At 43.6% G+C, this 21438-nt stretch overlaps 2 protein-coding genes across 6 annotated transcripts; one reads left to right on the top strand and one right to left on the bottom strand.

Annotated features, from left to right (window-relative positions):
• Positions 1-207: 207 nt before the first annotated feature.
• On the top strand, positions 208-20572 carry adgrg4a (adhesion G protein-coupled receptor G4a). Of its 5 annotated transcripts, none has more exons than XM_056439613.1 (28): positions 208-469; positions 8713-9351; positions 9663-9760; positions 9852-9910; positions 10193-10247; positions 10500-10537; positions 10664-10812; positions 11597-11650; positions 11786-11863; positions 12334-12419; positions 12500-12567; positions 12667-12694; positions 12851-12873; positions 12954-13096; positions 13398-13527; positions 14310-14416; positions 14624-14840; positions 14984-15149; positions 15682-15831; positions 16394-16531; positions 16623-16668; positions 16868-16971; positions 17266-17387; positions 17621-17889; positions 18856-18961; positions 19149-19429; positions 19717-19818; positions 19942-20572. In XM_056439613.1, exons 1-28 carry the CDS (start codon positions 289-291, stop codon positions 20043-20045), a joined length of 3741 nt encoding a protein of 1246 aa, XP_056295588.1. In that variant the 5' UTR covers positions 208-288; the 3' UTR covers positions 20046-20572. The 5 variants fall into 5 exon arrangements, 4 of the variants coding, with proteins under 4 accessions (XP_056295588.1, XP_056295587.1, XP_056295586.1 ...); XM_056439612.1 differs by having other exon boundaries at positions 208-568; XM_056439611.1 differs by having other exon boundaries at positions 208-721.
• On the bottom strand, positions 1320-4892 carry LOC130209778 (uncharacterized). Its single transcript, XM_056439617.1, has 6 exons — positions 4766-4892; positions 3792-3828; positions 3385-3642; positions 3117-3272; positions 2760-2849; positions 1320-2455 (listed from the first exon to the last, which is right to left on the bottom strand). The coding sequence occupies exons 3-6, from the start codon at positions 3496-3498 to the stop codon at positions 2132-2134; spliced, it is 684 nt and encodes a 227-aa protein (XP_056295592.1). The 5' UTR covers positions 3499-3642; positions 3792-3828; positions 4766-4892; the 3' UTR covers positions 1320-2131.
• Positions 20573-21438: the final 866 nt, after the last annotated feature.

The following is a 21438-nucleotide window of genomic DNA, read 5'->3' as shown; positions in this document are numbered from 1 at the left end:
CGATGTTCAATCGTTTTTGGAGACGTTTGAGGTGACGGCGGAGGCATGTGGCTGGCCGGCGGTGGAGTGGGCAGTCCGTCTACTGCCTCTTCTCACCGGGGAGGCGCAGACAGCGGCGCTGTCACTGTCCCCGACAGCGCGGCGCGAGTACGCAGCTGTGCGTAAAGCGGTCGTAGATCGACTGGGACTGACTCCGCAGGACCACCAGCGGAAGTTCCGGGAGGCAACGCTGGGACCCAAGGACCGGCCGTTTGCCTACGCACACCAACTGAAGGACGCTGCCACCAGATGGCTACAGCCCGGGAACTCCGGAGGGGCGCAGGCGGCGGTGGAGAAGGTCGTCAGGGAGCAGTTCGTGGAGGGGCTGCCGACCGGAACAGGAGAGTGGGTCCGCTGTCACGGCCCCACGTCGCTGGAGGCCGCCATTGCACTGGCGGAGGATCACCTGGCGGTGCACCCCGGCGGGCAGGTGGACAGCGACAGCTCACTGGCTCCGGCCAGGCCTACGCGGCCACTGACGCGACCCATACAGGCCCCAGCAAACACCGGCACCCTTTCCAACCCACAGGTAGTCCCTCAAACACCAGGGCAGGAGTGTTGGAGGTGCAGGCGGCCCGGACACATCCGGCGGGAGTGTCCGCTGATGGAGGTGGGCCAGGTGATCCGGGTTGCCGGCTCTCCAACGCCCTCCCCAGGTCCGGGAGCGACGTACCGCGTACCGGTAAGAATCCAGGGGGGTATACATCAGGCAATGGTGGATTCCGGCTGTACACAGTCTATGATCCACCAGAGCCTGGTTCGACCAGGGGCATTGGTGGAGGCATTGTGGGTGAAGATAAGGTGTGTGCATGCACTGTAAAAAAAAATATGCTACTTCAACTTAAAATAATGAGTAACCTGGCTGCCTTAAAATGTTGAGTTAGACAAGCTAAGAAACTTAAGTTGCCTGAACTTGAATTAGAGTTAATTCAACTAAGCAAACATAGTTGGGCTGACAACGGGAAAGCTTGAAAATAGTCCTATCAACTTGACACTTTAATTTAATTCAACTGGTTTTTTTAGTACTACCAACAACACATTTTAAGTTTTACAAACTTAATCTGACTTGAGACAACAAAGAAGGACTAGTATAACCAACAAACTATGACTGATATTCTGGGTTGTCCAAACATGAAAATATTAGTAGTTGTAACCAATCTTCTTGTTGAATATACTTATATTTTTAGTAGGGCCAATACAGTATTACAAGTTGACTCCACTTAGCATCTTGTTGCATCAACTTATCATTTTAAGGCAGCCAGGTTACTTTTTAGGAAAGTTCATCTGACTTACTTATTCAAAGTTGATTCAACAAAATTTGAATTCTAAATTTGCCCAGACAACTTACACATCTTTTTTTTAACAGCACACATAAAAATACAGAGATTAAAGATCATTTATGGTACGATACGATTTTATTCAAATACCATAGCAAAAATGGACTAAAAGCATGAAATATATAGATAAAAGAGGCCTAACATGTGAAACACAATTTAAACACAATTTTTAAAGGCTTTTTAAAAATACAATTTAAAGAACAATGAAATCCTGCGAAATAAAAAAGATCTAACATGTGAAACACAATTTAAACACAACTTTTAAAGGCTTTTTAAAAATACAATTTAAAGAACAATGAAATCCTGCGAAATAAAAAAGATCTAACATGTGAAACACAATTTAAACACAACTTTTAAAGGCTTTTAAAAAATACAATTTAAAGAGCAATGAAATCCTGCGAAATAAAGAAAGCCTAACATGTGAAACACAATTTAAACACAACTTTTAAAGGCTTTTTAAAAATACAATTTAAATAACAATGAAATCCTGCAAAATAAAAAAGGCCTAACATGTGAAACACAATATAAACAGAACTTGTAAAGGCCTTTTTTAAATACAATTTAATGAGCAAATTAAATCCTGCTACATCAACATTCATAACTGATGGTGGTGTTTATGATGCATGTGTTGATCTTGTGTTTGTGTTTATGATGTGTTTTTATTTAATAGTGGTGTTTATGATGTTTGAGAGTGTGTTATGTAATTGTAATGTATATGAACAAGTATTCAGATCACGTGATAGCCATCAACTTGCCTATGCTTGAAGCATCTTGTTCCGGAGTCCATTGACTTTGGCTGAACAAGTCGCACTGCCGATGCCCATGAATACTTTTTGGATGACTTCAAAGGTATATTTTAGTCCTTTAGGGTACATCATGTTGAGGCTGTAGAGGAGTCCCATCAGCGTTGCAAAGGCTTTGGGAACATCCTTTAGCTCTTGCACGATGACTCTTTCCTCCAGCACCACGGCGACATCAACAATGTTCAAAGCCAGCAATTGTTTTCCACTTCCACCATCCTCTGCAACAATGAGCAGGCCAATGTCCACTTGTCTTGCTACTCCTTCTGAGCTGGTAGTCTGAAATTAAAATTAAATATTAAGTAAATAACCATGCCATAAACCAAACCTCATTTACTACTCTTGTTTGGGAGGACATAGGGTTACGCCTATGGAACTATACTCCCTTTAAAGTGATCACTATTGCCATCTTTAATGTTGGCAGCACATAGGTGTTTACTGCAGTTTCACACACACACACACACAGGCATATGACTTTCGTCTCTCGCTCCCCATCTCTCTCGTTTATCATGCCATAGTTTGATAGACAAAATGTTAGTTTTTTAAAACTTTCTGTATTTTTAGTGCATTGATTTATACACACCTCACAGACAGAGATGAAACTGCTGGAGTCCTCCCTCAGGTAATGCGGAAGTCCAAGCAAAACAGCTGCTCTTCTCTTCTGGTTTGAAGTCTCAACAGAAGAACAGAAGATAAACTGTCAGTAATGAAGTACAACCATGTTACTTATTTCTGACAAGACTTGGGGCTGCTCCTGTATCACTTTGCATCTGACAAGCTAACTGTGGTTTGGAATATTACTCCATAAGATACACAAGTTAAAGCATAGACTCCTGATAGGCATTAAAACATATATACACTTTATATAATGGTGTTGCCATGTTACTTTTTGCTAATGGTTTAGGGATCAAAGGATTGGGTAAAATCAGGCTATCCTTACTTGTTCATCGAGGGAATGAAGCAGACGGCGCAGGTTAGGACAGCTTGGACTTCGTATGCTGTACATCTCCAGCAGTTTTGGAACATATTTGTCCAGTCCATCAAAAAAACACTGGTGGAGATCAGAGGAAACCAAGCGCATGAACTCTGCACTTATCTGAGAAGTAAAACAAATGATTTGTCAGTGGTTTCCAAATTGAAAAAACATACATGGATAAAATACAGTACATACATGCAAAAAATATATATATACATACAAAAATAATTACCTGTCTTTCTGAAAAAAGTGCTGGCCATCGAGCTTCAATTTCAGAGACAGGAGGCTCACCATCAACAATCTCCTTCCTTCGCAATGCGAAGGTGCTGTCCATCAGAGCATCCATCAGTTTTCTGTCTTTTCTTTTTTGTCATCTCCTCTATGAGAGTTAATCTCTCAGTTTCAAGGGAGTCTGCAGACTAACCCTGCAGACTAACCCTAACCCACTGATTCATGTTTCAATAAATGATTTTGTAGAGAAACTTGTGTCCTAAAAGAGCACACACAGTCATAATAAATGCAAGGTAAGAGGCAAGACCTATTATGATGTCTGTGTTGTACTTTGTAATGCCTTATTATGTCTCGTTTGTTGGGTGAAGAAAATTTGCAGAACTTGCAAAGCCAATTCATAAGACTCACAGGAGATGTTGCTTCAAAACAATTCCAGCCTCCAGCTCTGAAGAAAAGAAAAGAAAGTCAGAATGAGATCTTTATACATAGAGCTCCATATTTACAACTGTGCTCACCCGTGTGCACATCCGCGCACACGGGTGAGCACCCCCCCCCGTCAACAACTCTTCTCGGCTCGCGCGCGCTTGAGCTCCGATGCCGGCGCGCGCCTCGCTCAGCCGTGATGCAGACTTTTTTTTTGCCTTAGGCGCTCGGGATTTGTCATAGGCGCTCGGGAAAACGGCTTAGGCGCGCGCCCAAATGTTCTCTATGCAGGAAAAACCCTGGAGTTATTAATGGTGGATGAAGGAGATGATAACGGTCTTCACGGAGACGAGACACGGACATAAGCCCCGCCCCTCGCGGAGCCGCACCAAAAACGCCTTGTCAAAAAGGAGCGGACCTGCGTGCGCAACCAACCGTTGATTTTGGGTTCAAGATATTTAAAAAGAGAAAGGAAAGAGTATGGCGAACACCACCATCTATTCCGCGTATTGTGTCTCGATGGTGAGGCTTCAGTTGCAATTCCGACCGAGCAGGAGTCAGTTTGAGTCGTGTTTAGATTTAGAATTATAAAGCTCTTCGTAATAAAATACCGCTAATATGAGGTTCTCCTCGGGAAAACCTGGGCGACGTGAAACATCGCATCGCTTTTGGTGTGAATGCACCTTTAGACGCACACACACTCTCTTTCGTGACATTGACGTGACATGAAACATATGTAAAATTATCCTCATTGCTGTACCGAAGAAACAAACTTAACAGGAGGGTTTTCTACAAAAGCTAACGACTGCTAGCTAAACTTTGTCCTAAACAAGGACTTAAATGTCATAAAAAAAACTATTTACTGCAAGCTTTACTTGGCAAACCGTGTGTAAAATGTATAAATTGTTCCTATTCAACATATTTCGATAAATACAAGCAGAGTAAAAGTATGTTCTTACCTTGGCAACTCCTGATCCAGAAATGAATTTTCTTCATCCACTGTAGCAAACCGTGGGGTTACCTAAGGGCTTTTGCAGGGGCAAGCCACCAACTGCCGTCTCTCGAACTGTGTGGGGTTACCTAAGGGCTTTTGCAGGGGCAAGCCCCCAACTGCCGTCTCTCGAACTGTGTGGGGTTACATATGGGCTTTTGCAGGGACTAAACTGTTGAGTCAACTCGGACATCTGTGCTGCTTCAACTATTCCAACTGTAGTGATTAGTTGGGCACAGCTGAACTTGATATTTCAAGTACACCCAACACTTTAGTTGAACTGACTTAGGGAAATGAGTTGAATGAACTAAAACCTCAAATCCTTTTTTACAGTGTGGGGACATTCACGAGTATCCCATAGTGTCAGCGGAAATTAGACACGGGGGGAAAAAGCATAACGTGAAGGTCGCGGTTAGCTCCCGCCTTACGCACCCCTTAATCTTGGGAACCGATTGGCCAGGGTTTAATAAGTTAATGGGGAAGGCTGCGGGGGTGCGTTCACGGCAGACAGGGTCATGCGGTGTGTGCGCCGTGCTCAGCGGTGACGCGAGGTTGTCCGACACTGCAGACGGGGAGGGGGAACCGGCGGAGCCTCCTAGGGAGACTCCTCCGGCTCCCGAGTTTCACTCCATGGAGGATTTTCCACTCGAGCAGTCTCGGGACGATACTCTACGCTCAGCCTTTGACCAAGTGATACGAATTGATGGTCAGCTGGTGCGCCCTGACGCAGCGCAGACATATCCGCACTTCACATTGATCAGGGACAGGCTGTACAGAGTGAGCCGTGACACTCACACAGGGCAGGAAAGCACCCAGTTGCTGGTGCCGAAGAGCCGCCGGGAAATGGTTTTCCAGGCGGCTCACTATAACCCGATGGCTGGTCACATGGGGTATGATAAAACTCTGGACCGGATAATGACCCGATTTTATTGGCCGGGCATCCGGGCGGATGTGCGCCGTTGGTGTGCGTCCTGCCCGGAGTGTCAATTGGTAAACCCTCCGGCCATTCCGAGGGCACCTTTGCACCCTCTGCCATTAATGGAGGTTCCATTTGAGCGAATCGCTATGGACCTAATCGGGCCATTTCACCGGAGTGCACGCGGATATCGCTTTGTGTTAGTCTTCGTGGATTACGCAACACGTTACCCGGAGGCGGTGCCCTTGCGCAACATTTCTGCAAAGAGTGTCGCGCAGGCGCTGTTTCAGGTCATCTCCCGAGTCGGAATCCCGAAAGAGATTCTGACTGACCAGGGCACCCAGTTCATGTCAAGAACACTGAGAGAACTTTACGGGTTACTGGGCATCAAGTCTATTCGGACCAGTGTGTACCACCCACAGACCGACGGTCTGGTGGAGCGTCTGAATAAGACTTTGAAGTCCATGATCCGTAAATTTATTAATGACGATGAACGTAATTGGGATAAATGGCTTGACGCTCTGTTGTTTGCAGTACGGGAGGTTCCCCAGGCCTCCACGGGATTTTCTCCCTTTGAACTTTTGTTCGGCAGGACTCCACGGGGGGTGCTCGACCTCATTAAGGAAAACTGGGAGGAGGGGCCGAGCACCAGTAAAAACGAGATCCAACACGTCCTGGACCTGCGAGCAAAGCTCCACACCCTGGGTCAGCTGTCACGGGAGAATTTGCTCCAGGCCCAGGAGCGTCAGCAGCGGCTGTACAACAGAGGTGCCAGGCTGAGACAATTCACACCGGGAGAGAAGGTACTTGTATTGCTTCCTTCTTTTTGCCAAGTGGCAAGGGCCCTTTGTGGTCACACGGCGAGTGGGGGAAGTCGACTATGAGGTGGTGCGTTCTGATAGGGGCGGAGCTACACAGATTTACCACCTCAACCTCCTAAAAGCATGGAGGGAGGCGGAGTCTGTTTCTCTGGTGTCCTCGGTATCTGAGAGAGAGGAGCTGGGGCCTGAGGTCCCAAAATCCACCAATCCGGCCTCGCTCCTTTGTGAAGACCGTCTCTCCGGGACCCAGAAAACAGACATTGCCCGGTTGCAAAAGCAGTTTGCTGATGTGTTCTCTCTCCTTCCAGGACGCACAAACCTCATCGAGCACGAGATTGAGACTCCTCCGGGCGTGACGGTGCGTTTACGACCCTACAGGTTACCTGAACACAAGAGAAAGGTGGTTCAGCGGGAATTGGCCGCAATGCTGGAGATGGGGGTAATAGAAGAGTCCCACAGTGCCTGGTGTAGTCCCATTGTTCTTGTGGTCAAGAAGGATGGGTCTATTCGGTTCTGCGTGGACTATCGCAGGGTGAACGAGGTGTCACGGTTCGATGCTTACCCAATGCCCCGGGTCGACGAGCTCCTGGACCGACTGGGCACTGCGTGTTTCTTTACGACACTGGATTTAACCAAAGGCTACTGGCAGATTCCTCTGTCGCCAGAGTCTAAGGAAAAAACGGCCTTCTCCACTCCGTTTGGTTTGTACCAATTCACCACGCTTCCCTTTGGGTTGTTCGGGGCCCCAGCCACCTTTCAACGCCTCATGGACCGGGTGCTGCGGCCGCACGCTGCATATGCTGCCGCCTACCTGGATGATGTGATCATACACAGCACCACCTGGGCGGAGCATGTGCAGCGGGTGGGCGCGGTGCTGGAGTCCCTGAGGCAGGCGGGGCTTACGGCCAACCCGGGGAAGTGTGCAGTTGGACGGAGGGAGGTACGGTATCTGGGGTACCACTTGGGCGCCGGGCAGGTGCGCCCTCAGGTGGACAAGACCGCCGCCATCGCAGCCTGCCCGCGGCCTAAGACTAAAAAAGAGGTGAGGCAGTTTTAGGGGCTGGCGGGCTATTACAGGCGGTTCATCCTGAACTTTGCAGAGCTGACCAGCCCCATGACTGACCTGACCCGGAAAGGTGCCTCAGATCCGGTCCAGTGGACGGAGCGGTGCCAGTTGGTGTTTGAGGAGGTAAAGCAAGCTCTCTGTGGGGAACCACTCCTTCACACACCTAACTTCTCTCTCCCTTTTACTCTGCAGACCGATGCGTCGAACAGAGGGCTGGGGGCCGTTTTGTCCCAGCAGGTAGAGGGGTTTGACCGCCCCGTGCTGTACATCAGCCGCAAGCTGTCGGAGAGGGAGGGCAGGTACAGCACGGTGGAGAAGGAGTGCCTCGCCATCCGGTGGGCGGTCGACTCCCGCGCTACTACCTCCTGGGACGCTCATTCACCCTCTGGTCGGACCACGCCCCGCTCCAATGGCTCCACCGCATGAAAGATACCAACGCCCGAATCACTCGGTGGTATCTGGCTTTACAGCCTTTTAATTTCAAAGTGATCCATAGGCCGGGGACACAGATGGTCGTGGCCGACTTCCTCTCCCGCTCTCATGGGGGGGAGGGGGAGTAGGTTAGGCCGGATGTTGCCCCGGCCTAAGTCGGGCGGTGGAGGTATGTGGCAGCGGGGGGTGTTAAGGCTCGGCTGCAGAGTGGGTGGAGCGGGGGTGTGGTTCAGGGAACGGTGTCTGATTGCCATCAGCTGGACTGATGACAATCAGACCAGCTGATGGCAATCTGTGTTTGTGTATCTGCGAGGCTTGGTCTTCAAAAGGAGCTGGATGGACTGAAGACGGGGTGGAGTGCCGAGCGGAGACACGGTCTGGGGTCTGGGTGTAATAAAAGATATTGCCAAGTATCCCTCCGAGTACTCGTTCCGTGGTGCTGATAGGGAGAACCTACAAGTGATGGCAAGAAAGCTGTCACAGTAGTATACAATCACTAAAAGTAATAGCTGTTAATACCATTGTTCTTTAATTGTGTTATTAAGAAAAAAATGGGGATCAATTGTGAATAATGGATTGCTTTGATTGTGTACACGATGCTTGTCAAACTCTGTTTTTGGGGGGTGGGATCTCACACATCTTCATGGTTCTCTTTACCTACCTGAGTCTTTTCCACCTAGGTGGCGTTGCAGCTTCCTCCGCCAGCACCAGCCTGTGGGGTAAGAAGCTGTTGTTCTGGGGTCGCCCATGTATCTGGCAGCTACAACCAGAAGTTGTGGTCCCAGCCCTCCAGGAGCTGAGTGCATGCATGCTGTTACGTCACACCCATGCGTTGGATTGGACAGGTTTTGACTATAAAGCACCAGGGAAAGCACACATAGAGCTGGGACTGGGGGGCACAGGGACACACTTGTCCGTTTGGCTGTTTGGAGAAATGCACAGCGTGAAACGAGATTTGAAATTGCTTGAATGGTACACTGTGTGTGTCACGTGGTCTGGCCGAGCCCACATGCTGCGGATCTACATCAATGGAACCAGTAAGTATGAGACCTCTGTGAAACCTATCCTACCCCAGCAACTGGCCTCACATGGCACCCTCACTCTGGGGGTGTCTCATTATACAATCAACAATGGGGAGGTGCAGCCGCAGACTGGGAAGGACCTGCTCGGGGAGATCGGTCTGTTCAGGATGTGGGCCAGAGAATGGAGCGCTGAGGAGCTGAAGAGGCAGAGCTGTGCGGAGGGAGACGTGTTGAGGTGGGACTTGCGTCAGTGGAAACACAACTGTCGCCTCGAGCCGGACAACAACCTACATTGTGGTAAATATAGTTTGACCTCTGACCTTTTTTGTTTGCACATCATGGTCATGCAGTTTGAGCTGTCTAGTTTTTTGAAAGTGAATTACTCCCAGGGCGTCCTCAAGTATTCACTCTGCAAGGTAATCTACTGCAGGTGAGAGTTGAAAGAGTGGGCAAAGAATAAACTTTGCTGTTCAGTAACTCCAGTTTGAGGTCAAAGACAAGGTAAACCACCACCAGGTCAACAGTAACTGGTGCTTTACCCCGTTGACAGGTCCAAAACTTTCCTTTTGAAATATTTCATATTTTAAAATGGACATTTTATTTTCTAGCATGGTCACTTTACAAAATCAACATGTGGACGTTCGTGACTCACTCTAAGCAGTCTGGAAATTGTTCCCTGTCATGGGAAGACCTCACAAGAAACTGGGTATGAAGAACATTTGATTAACGACTTTGACATTTGTTTTATTTAAAATTCAGATTCAAATGAATTAATCTTTGCTCTCATCTCTTATCAGTTGCAGAGCATATTCCCTCACAACATCTCAGTCCATAACGTCCTCTTGTCATCCTCAAGGTAATGCAACTTCCAATAGCAAAACACTCCTCTCAGCTGGCAGTGGTTGAGGAAGTATTCAGATCCTTTACTTCAGAAAAAATCAAATGTTGCAATATTGCATGGGTTTAATTACTTTTCACCACTGTCAGCTAGTTTATCATTAATACAGCGTGTGTGGTGTGTGTGTATGTAGGGTGTGTTTGTGTGTGTGTGGTTGTGTATTATTAAGTCTAACAATCAAAGCTGCAATCCAGGACAACATTCCTATCTGTAATTTCTGTTATCTGATTTCCTGTACAGCCGTAGCTGCCATGTGGTTAATAAGTCTGCTGCTCTACCTCCACAACTATCTCAGGTACACCGTGCACTATTAAGTCCTCAATTTGATTTTCCACAGAAGGAAATAGCAATATCCTCAAAGACCAGCTGATCAGAGAACAGGCTTTTTTCTTTATTGAAACGGGGACATTTTCCGAGGAAGTGAATGACGTATGTGAACGTTGAGCTGAGTTCAGAGGCAAGGCGGCTGTAATTGTATTAAAGACAATCAGTTGTGTAAGTGAAATCATAAGACCTTTTAATAAAGAGGTGAACACTTTGTTTTTAGGGATCAAGGGCACTGTCAAACTCCACCTGTAACGAGTGGTGAGATGAATTCAAGACGTGAAAATCTTCATAACAATTACAGTGTATGTGGGCGGTTTGGCACAAGGGGAAGAAAACATTCTCCAAACAGCAGATTTAACCCATGTCGGTGTGACCAATCCCAAGTTTTAGCTGTGAAGTCTACGTGAACGTGGATCCGGCTGCTGATGTGGAAGTGGTTCAGGCTCACATTGCCTCGTTGCTGAGTTCGACCTTCTCTTCCCACTTCCTCACCATGAGAGCCGACCCTCACAGCATCAGCGTCGTCCCTGTGGGTACGTACAGCACACGCCTCTTGTGTGCACTGCCTTAGACAAACACAGATTACATCACCACTGTCTTGAAAAAGAATGTATGTTCATGTCAGAGGAAGTTGAACGTCTCTGTACATAATTGTATGATATTTGCTCAGTTATTACCTTCGCATTGAAGATGCGGAAGGTGATGTTTTGATCGCCGTGTATTTCTATGCGTGCGTGTTATTCGCATAAGTAAAAAAGTATTAAACCGAATCGCATGAAATTTGGTGGGATGATTGGTTATTATCCGGGGACCATTTGATTAGATTTTGGGATCGATCGGGTCAAAGGTCAAGGTCAAGGTCATGAAAAAGGTCAAAATCTTCTTGAATCGCATGCAATTTGGTGGGATGATTGGTTATTATCCGGGGACCATTTGATTAGATGTTGGGTTCGATCGGGTCAAAGGTCAAGGTCATGAAAAGGTCAACATCTTCTTTTTACCATATAGCGCGGTCAATTTATATCCAATTTGCATGCAACTAATGCCAAAATGTTCATAATTCAATGCCCAATCTTGTGATATGCGACGGTCTGCGCTCTACCGAGTGCCCATTCTAGTTTTTTCTTTTTATAGACACAAAGAAGATTTTTAGTCAAACTAGAAATGTTCAGTTGATGCCTGAGCATTACCACATCCATTAAAGTGATTAAATCTACCATGAATGTTCACAGTGAATGTTAAGTAGCTAAATTAAAAGGATGCTGCATGGATATGCTGCAAGCTCGTATAATGAATGATTTATTCCGTCTCTTTCAGAGTTACTCCCTGCCTTGACGGCAACAACTGTCAGCTCTGGTGTATCAACACCAGGTAAGTGTGCAGTAATAAAACAATGCCCTCGAGTATTACTGGTGCTCTACAGCAACATTGAATCACATCGTGATTGCAAAACAGTCTCTTTGTGCTGTAATCTATTCTTGTCATGTCGTTTAATTTCACAAACAGCTCCAACTCAAAGTCTGCCAGCTCGACCCGCGAACATGTCGACGACAGGAGACCCTCTAGATCTCAACGAGACTGTCGGTCAGTTCACGAAACAAACCTGAACCCCTGTTGAGAGGAAATGTTTTAAAATAGGATTTGCTTTGATGGATCATGGAGTGTTTTACTCGATGTATCGATTAAAGTTTCAATCTTTTAAATTCTCATCCCAACAAATCGATTATATATGATTCTGTGATGGATCAGCAAATTAACACCATCAGATCTTAATATTCCACCCAAGCAGAATTATAGACTTTGTTGCATACTGCCAGGGTGGGCACATCAAAGCTTCTTGTGAGGTACATTGGTACTTCAGTCATTCATACTTTAGTTACTCATGACATGGAGAGTACAGTCATCGATGTAGAGAATAAAAATGGGCGGGACAAACGACAAATACTGCTTAAAAACAACAACATGTATTTGTTCTTTTGTATAATGTTAGACAAAAATGTATTTCCTGTAGAGATGCACTGCGGTGTTATCTGCCATCTTTTTTTCTCTTGCAGTGGGACCAGACACATTCTTCAGAGTAGATTTGAGTTTAGGAATGTATGGCAGCCAGACAAAATCAGAGGAGATTATTGAGAAATGGGTAAGAGACTTACATAACTAAACGTGAGAGCTGTCGAAGAGAAAAGTTGTGTCGGTTGAATTATTCTCTTTTGGCAAAAGGTGAAGGAGCAGCTGGACAATGGCACCATGATTGTGTTGAATCTCATCATCGAGAAGATCGTTGGCAGGTGGGAACCGTTGACCTTGTTTGTTATTGTATGTGTGTGAGTGCTTCATATGTGTGATATAAAAGGGACAATTGAACTTTTCTTCTGCAATATTCATAGGAACATGGGGCAGCACAATGGACTGATGGTGAGTGTGTAGTTCATTTCAATAACATAGAGAAATAGACAATACAAAAAGATTATAAATGGCATAATCATATAGGTTCATCCTCTAAATAATATCGCAGACCACTGCAGCTACTGATAATTACATTGCAACATCTCTCTGGTTTCCTTTCTTTAGATGTTCCACGGCCAACAGAAACAGTAGGTGACCAAACAAAGAAGCACACTGGTGCAGAAAGCTTCTTGCTTTGTGTGACACTAATTGTATGATTCATCTGCAGATATTACTGCGCCTTCCATGTTCAAGAATTCAACAAAAACACTGTGGCAGACATCTTCACTCATATTAATGCTGCCTTGAAACCAGGGTTTAGAAACGGCACCATTATTATTGAAACACTGAATATGTCGATCAAACATATAGGTAAGCTTGTCTGAAGGTCTGAGGCTTAAAGAATCTGTGAAATATTTTATATCACCTCTGTAAACTTATCTTTGCACAAAAGCCTTTTATTAATTTAAGCAGTGTTATTTGTTTATTTACCGTCTTTCGTTTGCCTAAAGTCTTGAAATGTTTTAATCTGAGTTCAACTGTGTAAAGCCCTTTGTTCTGAAAAGTGATTTATTAATAAAGTGGTATTATTATACAAGCTGGATTTCCTAACAAGTACAGATTTGTTCAGCTATGTAATAAGATTTGACGTTATCTATATTTTCATTTTCAGTGCCAGCAAACTGTTTAGAAGAAACTACTTCAACAATCTATGGAGTGTACATTTGGCCTGAAGCATTTCCAACAGCCAACCAAGACATCGGATGCAAAAAGCCTAAATTAGAGAGAGCCTTCCGGCTTTGGTAAGACATAAACTTCCATTTATGGATTTAACATTTGACCTAAGATCTTGATCTCAACATCAATCAGCCAAAACACTAATCTTAAACAATAATTATCCTGTATAAAATCATTTTATTTATTATTGACTGAAATTATACAGCGGTGAATTTTAAATGTCTTTGACACAATAATAAAGCATATAGTAAATTACAATAGAGACAATGTGTCATAATGTCATAGGGTTCATTCACACCAGCCAGAGTTTTCTGAGCCAACATTGATCTTGGAGGATTTTTTTTTTTTTACCGTTCTCTATTTCCTTTACGGATCCTGCTTATTGTCGCGACCGACTGTTTCCATAGTGACGTCTCAGTGAGACAAGGAAATTCCCTCAATTACAATGTCCTGCTTAAACCAGTCCTCTGCACACACTCTGACCGCTGCACATGTATTACTGATGGACCCCTGCCAGACTGCAGCGCAGGCAACACAAAGTACAATTTCCTATCAGGGAATTATTGGTGTAATGAAGGACTTCAATCTTCTTACATTATCTCTGACACATTTGATATAAATATCACTCATGGGAAAATATGAGTAATCACTTTTATGGTCTCTGAGAGAAACCGTTGATGCTTTTAAGACTAAAACACAAGCATCAGCGGTGGACATGTGCTTGTATTTTTTTTTTTAGGACCCTTTGACTGACAGTCGAGTTTAATTAAACCAATCAGAATGACACCAGAAATAATGTCTGATATCTTCTGCCTCTGTTGTTTCTGTCTCCTCTGATTCTCTTCAGTAAGTTAGACATTGAAACTGACACCAGCAGCTGGGTTAAACCTGATATGAAAAATTGCAAGCCGCTTGTGACCATATCAGACCTCGACAATATCACTGTCTCCACTGGTAAGAGGACCAGTCACACACACACACACACACACACACACACACCGGCTGCTCAACTCCTTTTGCTTTTGACACTATTTTAAAAGACACTTTGAAATAAAACATTTCCACTTTCTTGTTTAATCTTCTCCTTTCCATTTTAGGAACTGTTAGAATAATCTGCCAAAAACACACACAAAAAAACTTCATGACATGATTGATTTCTAGGTAACGGGGCTGAGGTCGTGGACATGATTCAGGACCTCGTAGATGTCCAGTTAGGTAACAGCGCAGAGCTCTCCCCCTCCGAGCTGAACACAGTCGTGGAGAAGCTCTGTGAAGTGATCGACATCAGCATCATCAAACCTGCGGTTGGTGCCAATATCGTCAATATTATTGCAGATATCCTGCTTTCCAAAACGTACATCACTCCAGTGGCTAGCATGTAAGTGGAGAGGCACGTGTGTATTTTGTTCAGTCAATGCAAAACTGAACTCAACTTTTCAACACTTGCTTATTCAATGTATATTCCTTCTAAATCCTTACTTTCTTGTTCATCAATATGTTTTGTTTTTGTCTTTCGTAAAGTATCCTTAATCTGACAGAAAGAATGGCGAACAATATGGATTTCCAGGAGGGGTCTATCTGTATAACCGCCCCCTCGATGGCCGTGTCCATGATCAACGTAGATCAAAATGAATTCAGTGGCCTTACCTTTGGAGTGTCCTTCACTTCTTCGAACGTGAATCCGGAGGTAATACGCTGGAAATGGTTCCACCTGACTTCTTTAGGACTGTTTTTTTGGCACCAATGTTCTGGAAATAGTGTTAATAAAAAGGCATCGTGGCCTGAAGCAGTTGAGTCAGATTAACCTTTAACGAAAAAGCAACTGGCAAGAGTTGGATGTCTGACACATCGTTTAACCCTTGTGTTGCCTTCGGGTCATTTTGACCCGAATCAATATTACACCCTCCCCCCGCCTTCGGATTAATGTCGGTGTTCTTTCGGTAGTCAACAAACAAACAGAAAGTGCCTCACACTTAAACTTGGAAAACAATATTAATTCTAATAATTTTCTGGAGGTTTTAATTGCTGGCGTCAAATTGAACCCAAAGGGTAAAATATGTTAGTAAATATAAAGGTAACAGGAGGGTGAAACATTGAATCGGGTCAAAATGACCCATAGGCGGGGGGAGGGTGTAATATTGATTCGGGTCAAAATGACCCGAAGGCAACACAAGGGTTAAAGGTTGACAGGTGATTATAAATACCTTGTTCTTCCACAGGTGTTTGTCAACAACAGCTTTGTGAGTGAACTGCTCCCTGGCACAGATACAACCATCTCTTTGCCCTCTGAACTCCACAACTTGTTCCCTCCTGGAGAGAGAACAACTCGTGTCCAGTTTCAGTTCTTTGGAACAGATGAACTTTTTCAGGTATTAGATCTTCTCTTTTTACTATTTGCAATCTTGTTGTTTTCTTTTTCTTTTTGTTGTTGTTGTGGTTCTTTCTTTTGTTCTTCTTCTATTTTCAGATGATAACAAAATATATTAAAATATTTCTTGCAGACCACATAATTATTAAAACAATAAATATATATACATATATATTTGAATATTTGTTGTACTGGAGATCTGTTTGTTGGACCGAATTTCTGATTGACTGACAACGTTGGTGAAGTGCTGCATGGTTGTTTAGATTTTTTTTTGTTTCCTTATTTATAAATATTTTCCTGCTTTAACATTTTTATTTTTGTGTTTCCTTATGGCCCTTCTTGGCCAGATGCATGGTTTATTATTATTATTATTATGAATTCCTACTTTTGAAGGTTGTATTCCTGTAAAAATACCTAAATAAAATATCAAGTATAAAAACAAAACAAAAAAAATCAATATAGTTTAAATATGAGAAATCTACTCTCTCTCACTGTCACACATGTTATTGACCACTAACCGAGTCCATTCCTGCCTCTTGATGTGACAACCATTGTATTAAAAGGACCCACGCACAACCAATGCAACACCGATCGGGTGGAAAATGCATTCCTTCGTCGTGTCTGCCAGCATCAATAACAGCCACATCAGTAACTTGAAGGACGGAGTGGTGGTGACCTTCAGCCACCAAACACCCAAACAAGTGAGCATGAATTCAGTCAGAAGTAAGAAGAAGAAGAGTTTGTCTTTAACTTTAAAACCATCGTCACTTCCATGTTGTCTTTATTTTACAGCCAAAAGACAAAGTTCTGTGTATGTTTTGGGATTTCCAGGAAAACGGTGAGTTTGTAATTATTTATTTATCGTACTTTATATATTTACAAATGATTTAGATGATTTACAGCAATTCAGCCACATGAAATCTCTGAGGAACCAGTGACATCAATAAAGACATGTTAACGCAGGAAGTTGCGTGTTTGCTGATAAGCTACTGTTATCAAATATGTGTGTGCTTGTCTGTTTGTGTGTGTGTTTTTAGGTGGGCGGGGCGGTTGGAACAGCAGAGGCTGTGAAACCCAAAGTGTTTCTGCTTATCGGACCAGCTGTCTGTGTGATCACCTCACACACTTCGCGGTGCTCCTGGTGAGTCACTCGTCTGCTTTTTATAAATCAGACCAAGGAACAAGCGACTCGCCCTGAGCACCAACATACTGTGTGCAACCTGGCCAGTTGCTCGCTTCCCTCACTGCTTACAAATCGTTCTGCTCATGATGCCCGGAAGCTGATGTTCACACCACAATTTGTGAATTATAATTCTATCATTATTTACATTATTACACTTCTGCTTCACATTGTGTCTGTTTTGGTGCTACCACTAGGGGGCTTCAAAAATATGCAAATAATATGTAAACAAACAGTTTGTGTATTATGTTTCAGGATGTATCCAGGACACCCATCAGTGAAGCTGACAGACAGATTCTGACAGTGATCTCAAATCTTGGTTGTGGTATATCCTCCATCTTTCTGGGCATCACTCTTCTGACCTACCTTTCTTTTGAGTGAGTCACTCTGAGTGACAATTACACACTAATCACAATGCATCAAGGCTTACTGTATATTAATAAGACCATCTGTGCTGCAATAACCAGCGAGAGGAGGTTCCATAAGCTGAATTTGCTGCAATGTTGCATCATAGCAGTGTGTGGTCAAATCTAATTGTGCCTATTGGCACATGCCTAACATTAGGGTGAAATCTGAATTGTTCCCCGTGTATCATTCTCGTACACTTTAGGAAGCTGCGTCGAGACTACCCATCAAAGATACTCATCAACCTGTCAGCTGCCCTGCTGGGGTTGAGCATGCTCTTCCTTCTGGACTCCTGGCTCTCATCCTTCTCCAACTACAGTCTGTGCATTGCCACAGCTGCAACAATGCACTACTTCCTGCTGGCTTCTTTCACCTGGATGGGCTTGGAGGCCGTGCATATGTACCTCGCACTGGTCAAGGTGTTCAACATCTACGTTCCCTCCTACATCCTCAAGTTCTGTGCTGTAGGATGGGGTAAGCCCTCAAAGTGTTGCTCACTGTTAACATCCAGTTGGCTTTGATTGGCTACGGTTTGGAGGTGGATTTTGATTTGTCAAGCAGCTCGGGGTTTAGTTGGTAACACTGATTTTTTTATGTAGTTTGTGAAACTACTCCAAATCATAACAGTGGTCTGTTCGTTCTGTTGTGTTAGGTGCAGGTTTGGACCCAAACGCAGCAGGCAGAGTTCTCAAATAAAAAGGTTTCTTTAATTGGGTACTGAGCAGAACCACAGTCTGGCAACAGGAGAGAAACTAACAGGAACAGGGACAAGAACCGGACAGGAACAAAAACGAACAGACACAGAACAAGCAGCAAGACACAGGCTAAATACACTGGGGAAACGAGACACAGGTGGAGACACAGGTGGAAACAATCAGGGCGTGGCTGGGAACAATCAGGAATGAAACAGACAAGCACAGGGAAGAAAGCGCAGGGAAACAGGAAACGAGACAGGGACTTCAAAACAAAACAGGAAACACTCCAAATCATAACAATTTGTGTCCTGAAAAGAAATATATAATTTATTTGACGTAAAATAGGAATGTCCTTGAATAAATTATCTCAATTTGCATCCAATTGAATACATATTGATTATGTATTATTACAAACTTTACCTTATATATTAAAATATATCTTTGCCTTGACTACAAGATTTCAATTCTGTATACCTATAAATCTCATTGTGGATGTACAACTTTAGAACACTCTTTGTTTTTATCTCGAACTGTATTAGGTTTAAAATATTTTATATATAAAATGTATAGAATAATTTAATTAAATTTGAGAATTAATTCAACAGAACAAACAGCAACAGACAGATAAATAGTCCTCATGTTTTAATTTATATTTTTTATTATTAGTCAGTTTGGAAATAAAACATACAAAGATATTTTGGAATTGTTTTCTTCTTATAAGTTAGGATGTGTTGTGTTGTCGCAGGTGTCCCTCTGGTCATAGTCAGCTTGGTGCTGGCTATCGATAAAGACGCCTACGGCAGCTCTCTGCCTGACGAGTCCGCAGTGATGCTTCAGTCCAGCGACCAATTGTAAGTCCAACGCTGGTCTGACGTCGATCAGGATGAGTCATGGGAGCATCGTGTCTGAATTGTGTGATGAACAAAAACAATCAATACATCCCAAACTTTGCCGTATCAAACACACAACGTAGTTGATGACATGTATCCTAAATCCCAGAGTAAATGACGTGATGACCATCCCCCTCTCTCCTTCCAGCTGCTGGCTGCAGAATGACGTCTTCTTCTACGTGACGGTGGTGGCATTTGTCCTTCTGATCTTGTTGTGCAACACCGTTGTGTTCATCGTGGTTCTGATCCAGATCAGAAAGATGAGGGCCAATAAGCATTCCACAAACAGACTCAACTCTTTGCACGACTTGAGGGCGGTGGCCGGTCTCACGGTCCTGTTGGGCCTGACGTGGTCAATTGGCTTTTTTTCATTTGGGGCAGGCAAAGTGGTCTTCATGTACCTGTTCTCTATCTTCAACACCTTGCAGGGTAAATATGAGCCAGTTTTCAACACATCTGTCATTCAGATGTGTTGTGTTCTCAGCATATGTGTTATTTTTCACTTTGCAGTTAACCTTCTAAGTTAGAACATTATTTCATAATTTTTGTTGGATGCGTTACATAAATGTAAAGAAAAGGCCAATTTTAAAAGTGCAGTTCAAGATAAAATAAAACAAAGTGAAGAGAAATATAAAAACAAAATCACTGCTATGTCTATATCCTGTTGTGTTATTTCACCATTCTCTCATATGTCTGCTTTTTTTTGTGGGTCCCAGGGTTCTTTGTCTTTTTGTTCCACTGTTTGATGAAGGAAAATGTGAGGACACAGTGGAGAATCCACCTGTGCTGCGGACGCTTGAGGCTCAACAATGGCTCAGGTAGGCTACATAATGTTTGTGGGCGTAGGACTTATTGCAGTATATTGAACAGATGGTTATGGGGGAGCTATTTTCAAGATGGTGGATGCAAAACTTTCTCCTTCTCGTCCCCTGTGTGTTCAGACTGGAGCCGCTCTATGACAGCGGGCGGTCGCTGCAATAATAATCGTCTTGTTAACTCTGACTCAGTCGCTTCTGAAAACACGTCCACCATCAGAAAGGTCTGACTCCTCTACAGGATCGACACCAAACCACCAGCAGGAGGCGTGAGCGGGCCTCTGTGTGTGCCGCTCAGCCCAACCCTTCAGGATACATCATATTTAAAGCAGAAAATAGAACAGCTTCACGTCTGTTATGGGCAAGGAACTGATCAAATGAACCGTACATCCAGGGGACACTCCTGTGACACAATTAGTCATGAACATTATAAGTAAATTAAATGATGTCAGTTCAAAGTCCAGTGAAGACGTGCGCTCTTAAAAACTGTCAGCAGCCCATGTTTAATCTACAGTTTACCTTCGAGGTTTACATTCCTACTTTCACTGTACAGTTGAATCACAAAACAACACAAGCAAATATTCAGTGTTTCTGAAACATTTAATAGTGAAGTAATGCGTGAAGTAAATGTCGCATAGAGTTTTACAAATTTAAAAAAAAAAAAGTTGAATGTAATGAAAAAGACAGTATCTGTAACCAATAAGTGTATTAATACGTAATAAATTATACTCATGATGTTCTTTTGTCATTTTAAGAACAGTCTGCTTCTTCTTTGGACCTTTGGAAGTTTTACTGCGTGTAATGTTTCTTTTAAAACATGTTTTAAATGTATACTTAATATCAATAATAGTAACATATACAGGACTGTCTCAGAAAATTAGAATATTGTGATAAAGTTCTTTATTTTCTGTAATGCAATTAAAAAAACAAATGTCATGCATTCTGGATTCATTACAAATCAACTGAAATATTGCAAGCCTTTTATTCTTTTAATATTGCTGATTATGGCTTACAGCTTAAGAAAACTCAAATATCCTATTTCTAAATATTAGAATATCATGAAAAAGTATACTAGTAGGGCAGGGGTGGCCAACCAGTCAGAGACTAAGAGCCACATTTTTTACTGTGTCACCGCAAAGAGCCACATCATACACGTGTGCGCGCGCAAACGCACACACACACCTCTGATCAGCCAGATTTGTTGTAAATGTCACACACCAACATAATGACAGAAATGGACTCCTACAGTACTAAGACAACAGGTCTGTCATGTTCAACAATGAACATTGTGTACACTGTCTCACACACACACACACAAACACACATTATCTCAGTTCAACCAAGTCCACAAACAAAAATAGAATAATTTACAATAGCGTTTTCTTTTACTATGCATGTTGCTTAGTGGGACTTATGGGATTCCTTGCCTTGAACAATCCTCTTAAAATCTGGCTTAATTCCGTTGTTGCCACTCGAAGCAATTCCTTCACATGGTGTCAATCAGAACAGGTGTCCGAAAATCGAACGGTGCACTTGCGCCATGAATGCCGCATTATGGGGGGCTGGAGTAATCAAACGCCCACCAATAAACCACTTTAGCCGAAGAGAGTGTTCGACATTCGG

The sequence above is a fragment of the Pseudoliparis swirei genome, chromosome 19 (genome assembly GCF_029220125.1).
Source record: "Pseudoliparis swirei isolate HS2019 ecotype Mariana Trench chromosome 19, NWPU_hadal_v1, whole genome shotgun sequence".
In the NCBI taxonomy this organism is placed as follows: domain Eukaryota; kingdom Metazoa; phylum Chordata; class Actinopteri; order Perciformes; family Liparidae; genus Pseudoliparis; species Pseudoliparis swirei.
Note: the sequence above shows the minus strand (reverse complement) of the source record. Positions and strands in the feature narration are given on the sequence as shown.

Bases quoted from the DNA above. Each gene is read 5' to 3' on its own strand.
- LOC130209778 (XM_056439617.1), bottom strand. From the start codon at position 3,498: ATGGATGCTCTGATGGACAGCACCTTCGCATTGCGAAGGAAGGAGATT. The intron at 2,850-3,116 runs GTAAGGATAGCC...TCTTCTGTTGAG, and splicing joins TTCATTCCCTCGATGAACAA to ACTTCAAACCAGAAGAGAAG. The intron at 2,456-2,759 runs GTGTGTATAAAT...TTTTAATTTCAG, and splicing joins GTTTCATCTCTGTCTGTGAG to ACTACCAGCTCAGAAGGAGT.
- adgrg4a (XM_056439611.1), top strand. From the start codon at position 289: ATGGCTACAGCCCGGGAACTCCGGAGGGGCGCAGGCGGCGGTGGAGAA. The intron at 9,761-9,851 runs GTATGAAGAACA...ATCTCTTATCAG, and splicing joins AAGACCTCACAAGAAACTGG to TTGCAGAGCATATTCCCTCA. The intron at 12,695-12,850 runs GTGAGTGTGTAG...TCCTTTCTTTAG, and splicing joins GGCAGCACAATGGACTGATG to ATGTTCCACGGCCAACAGAA.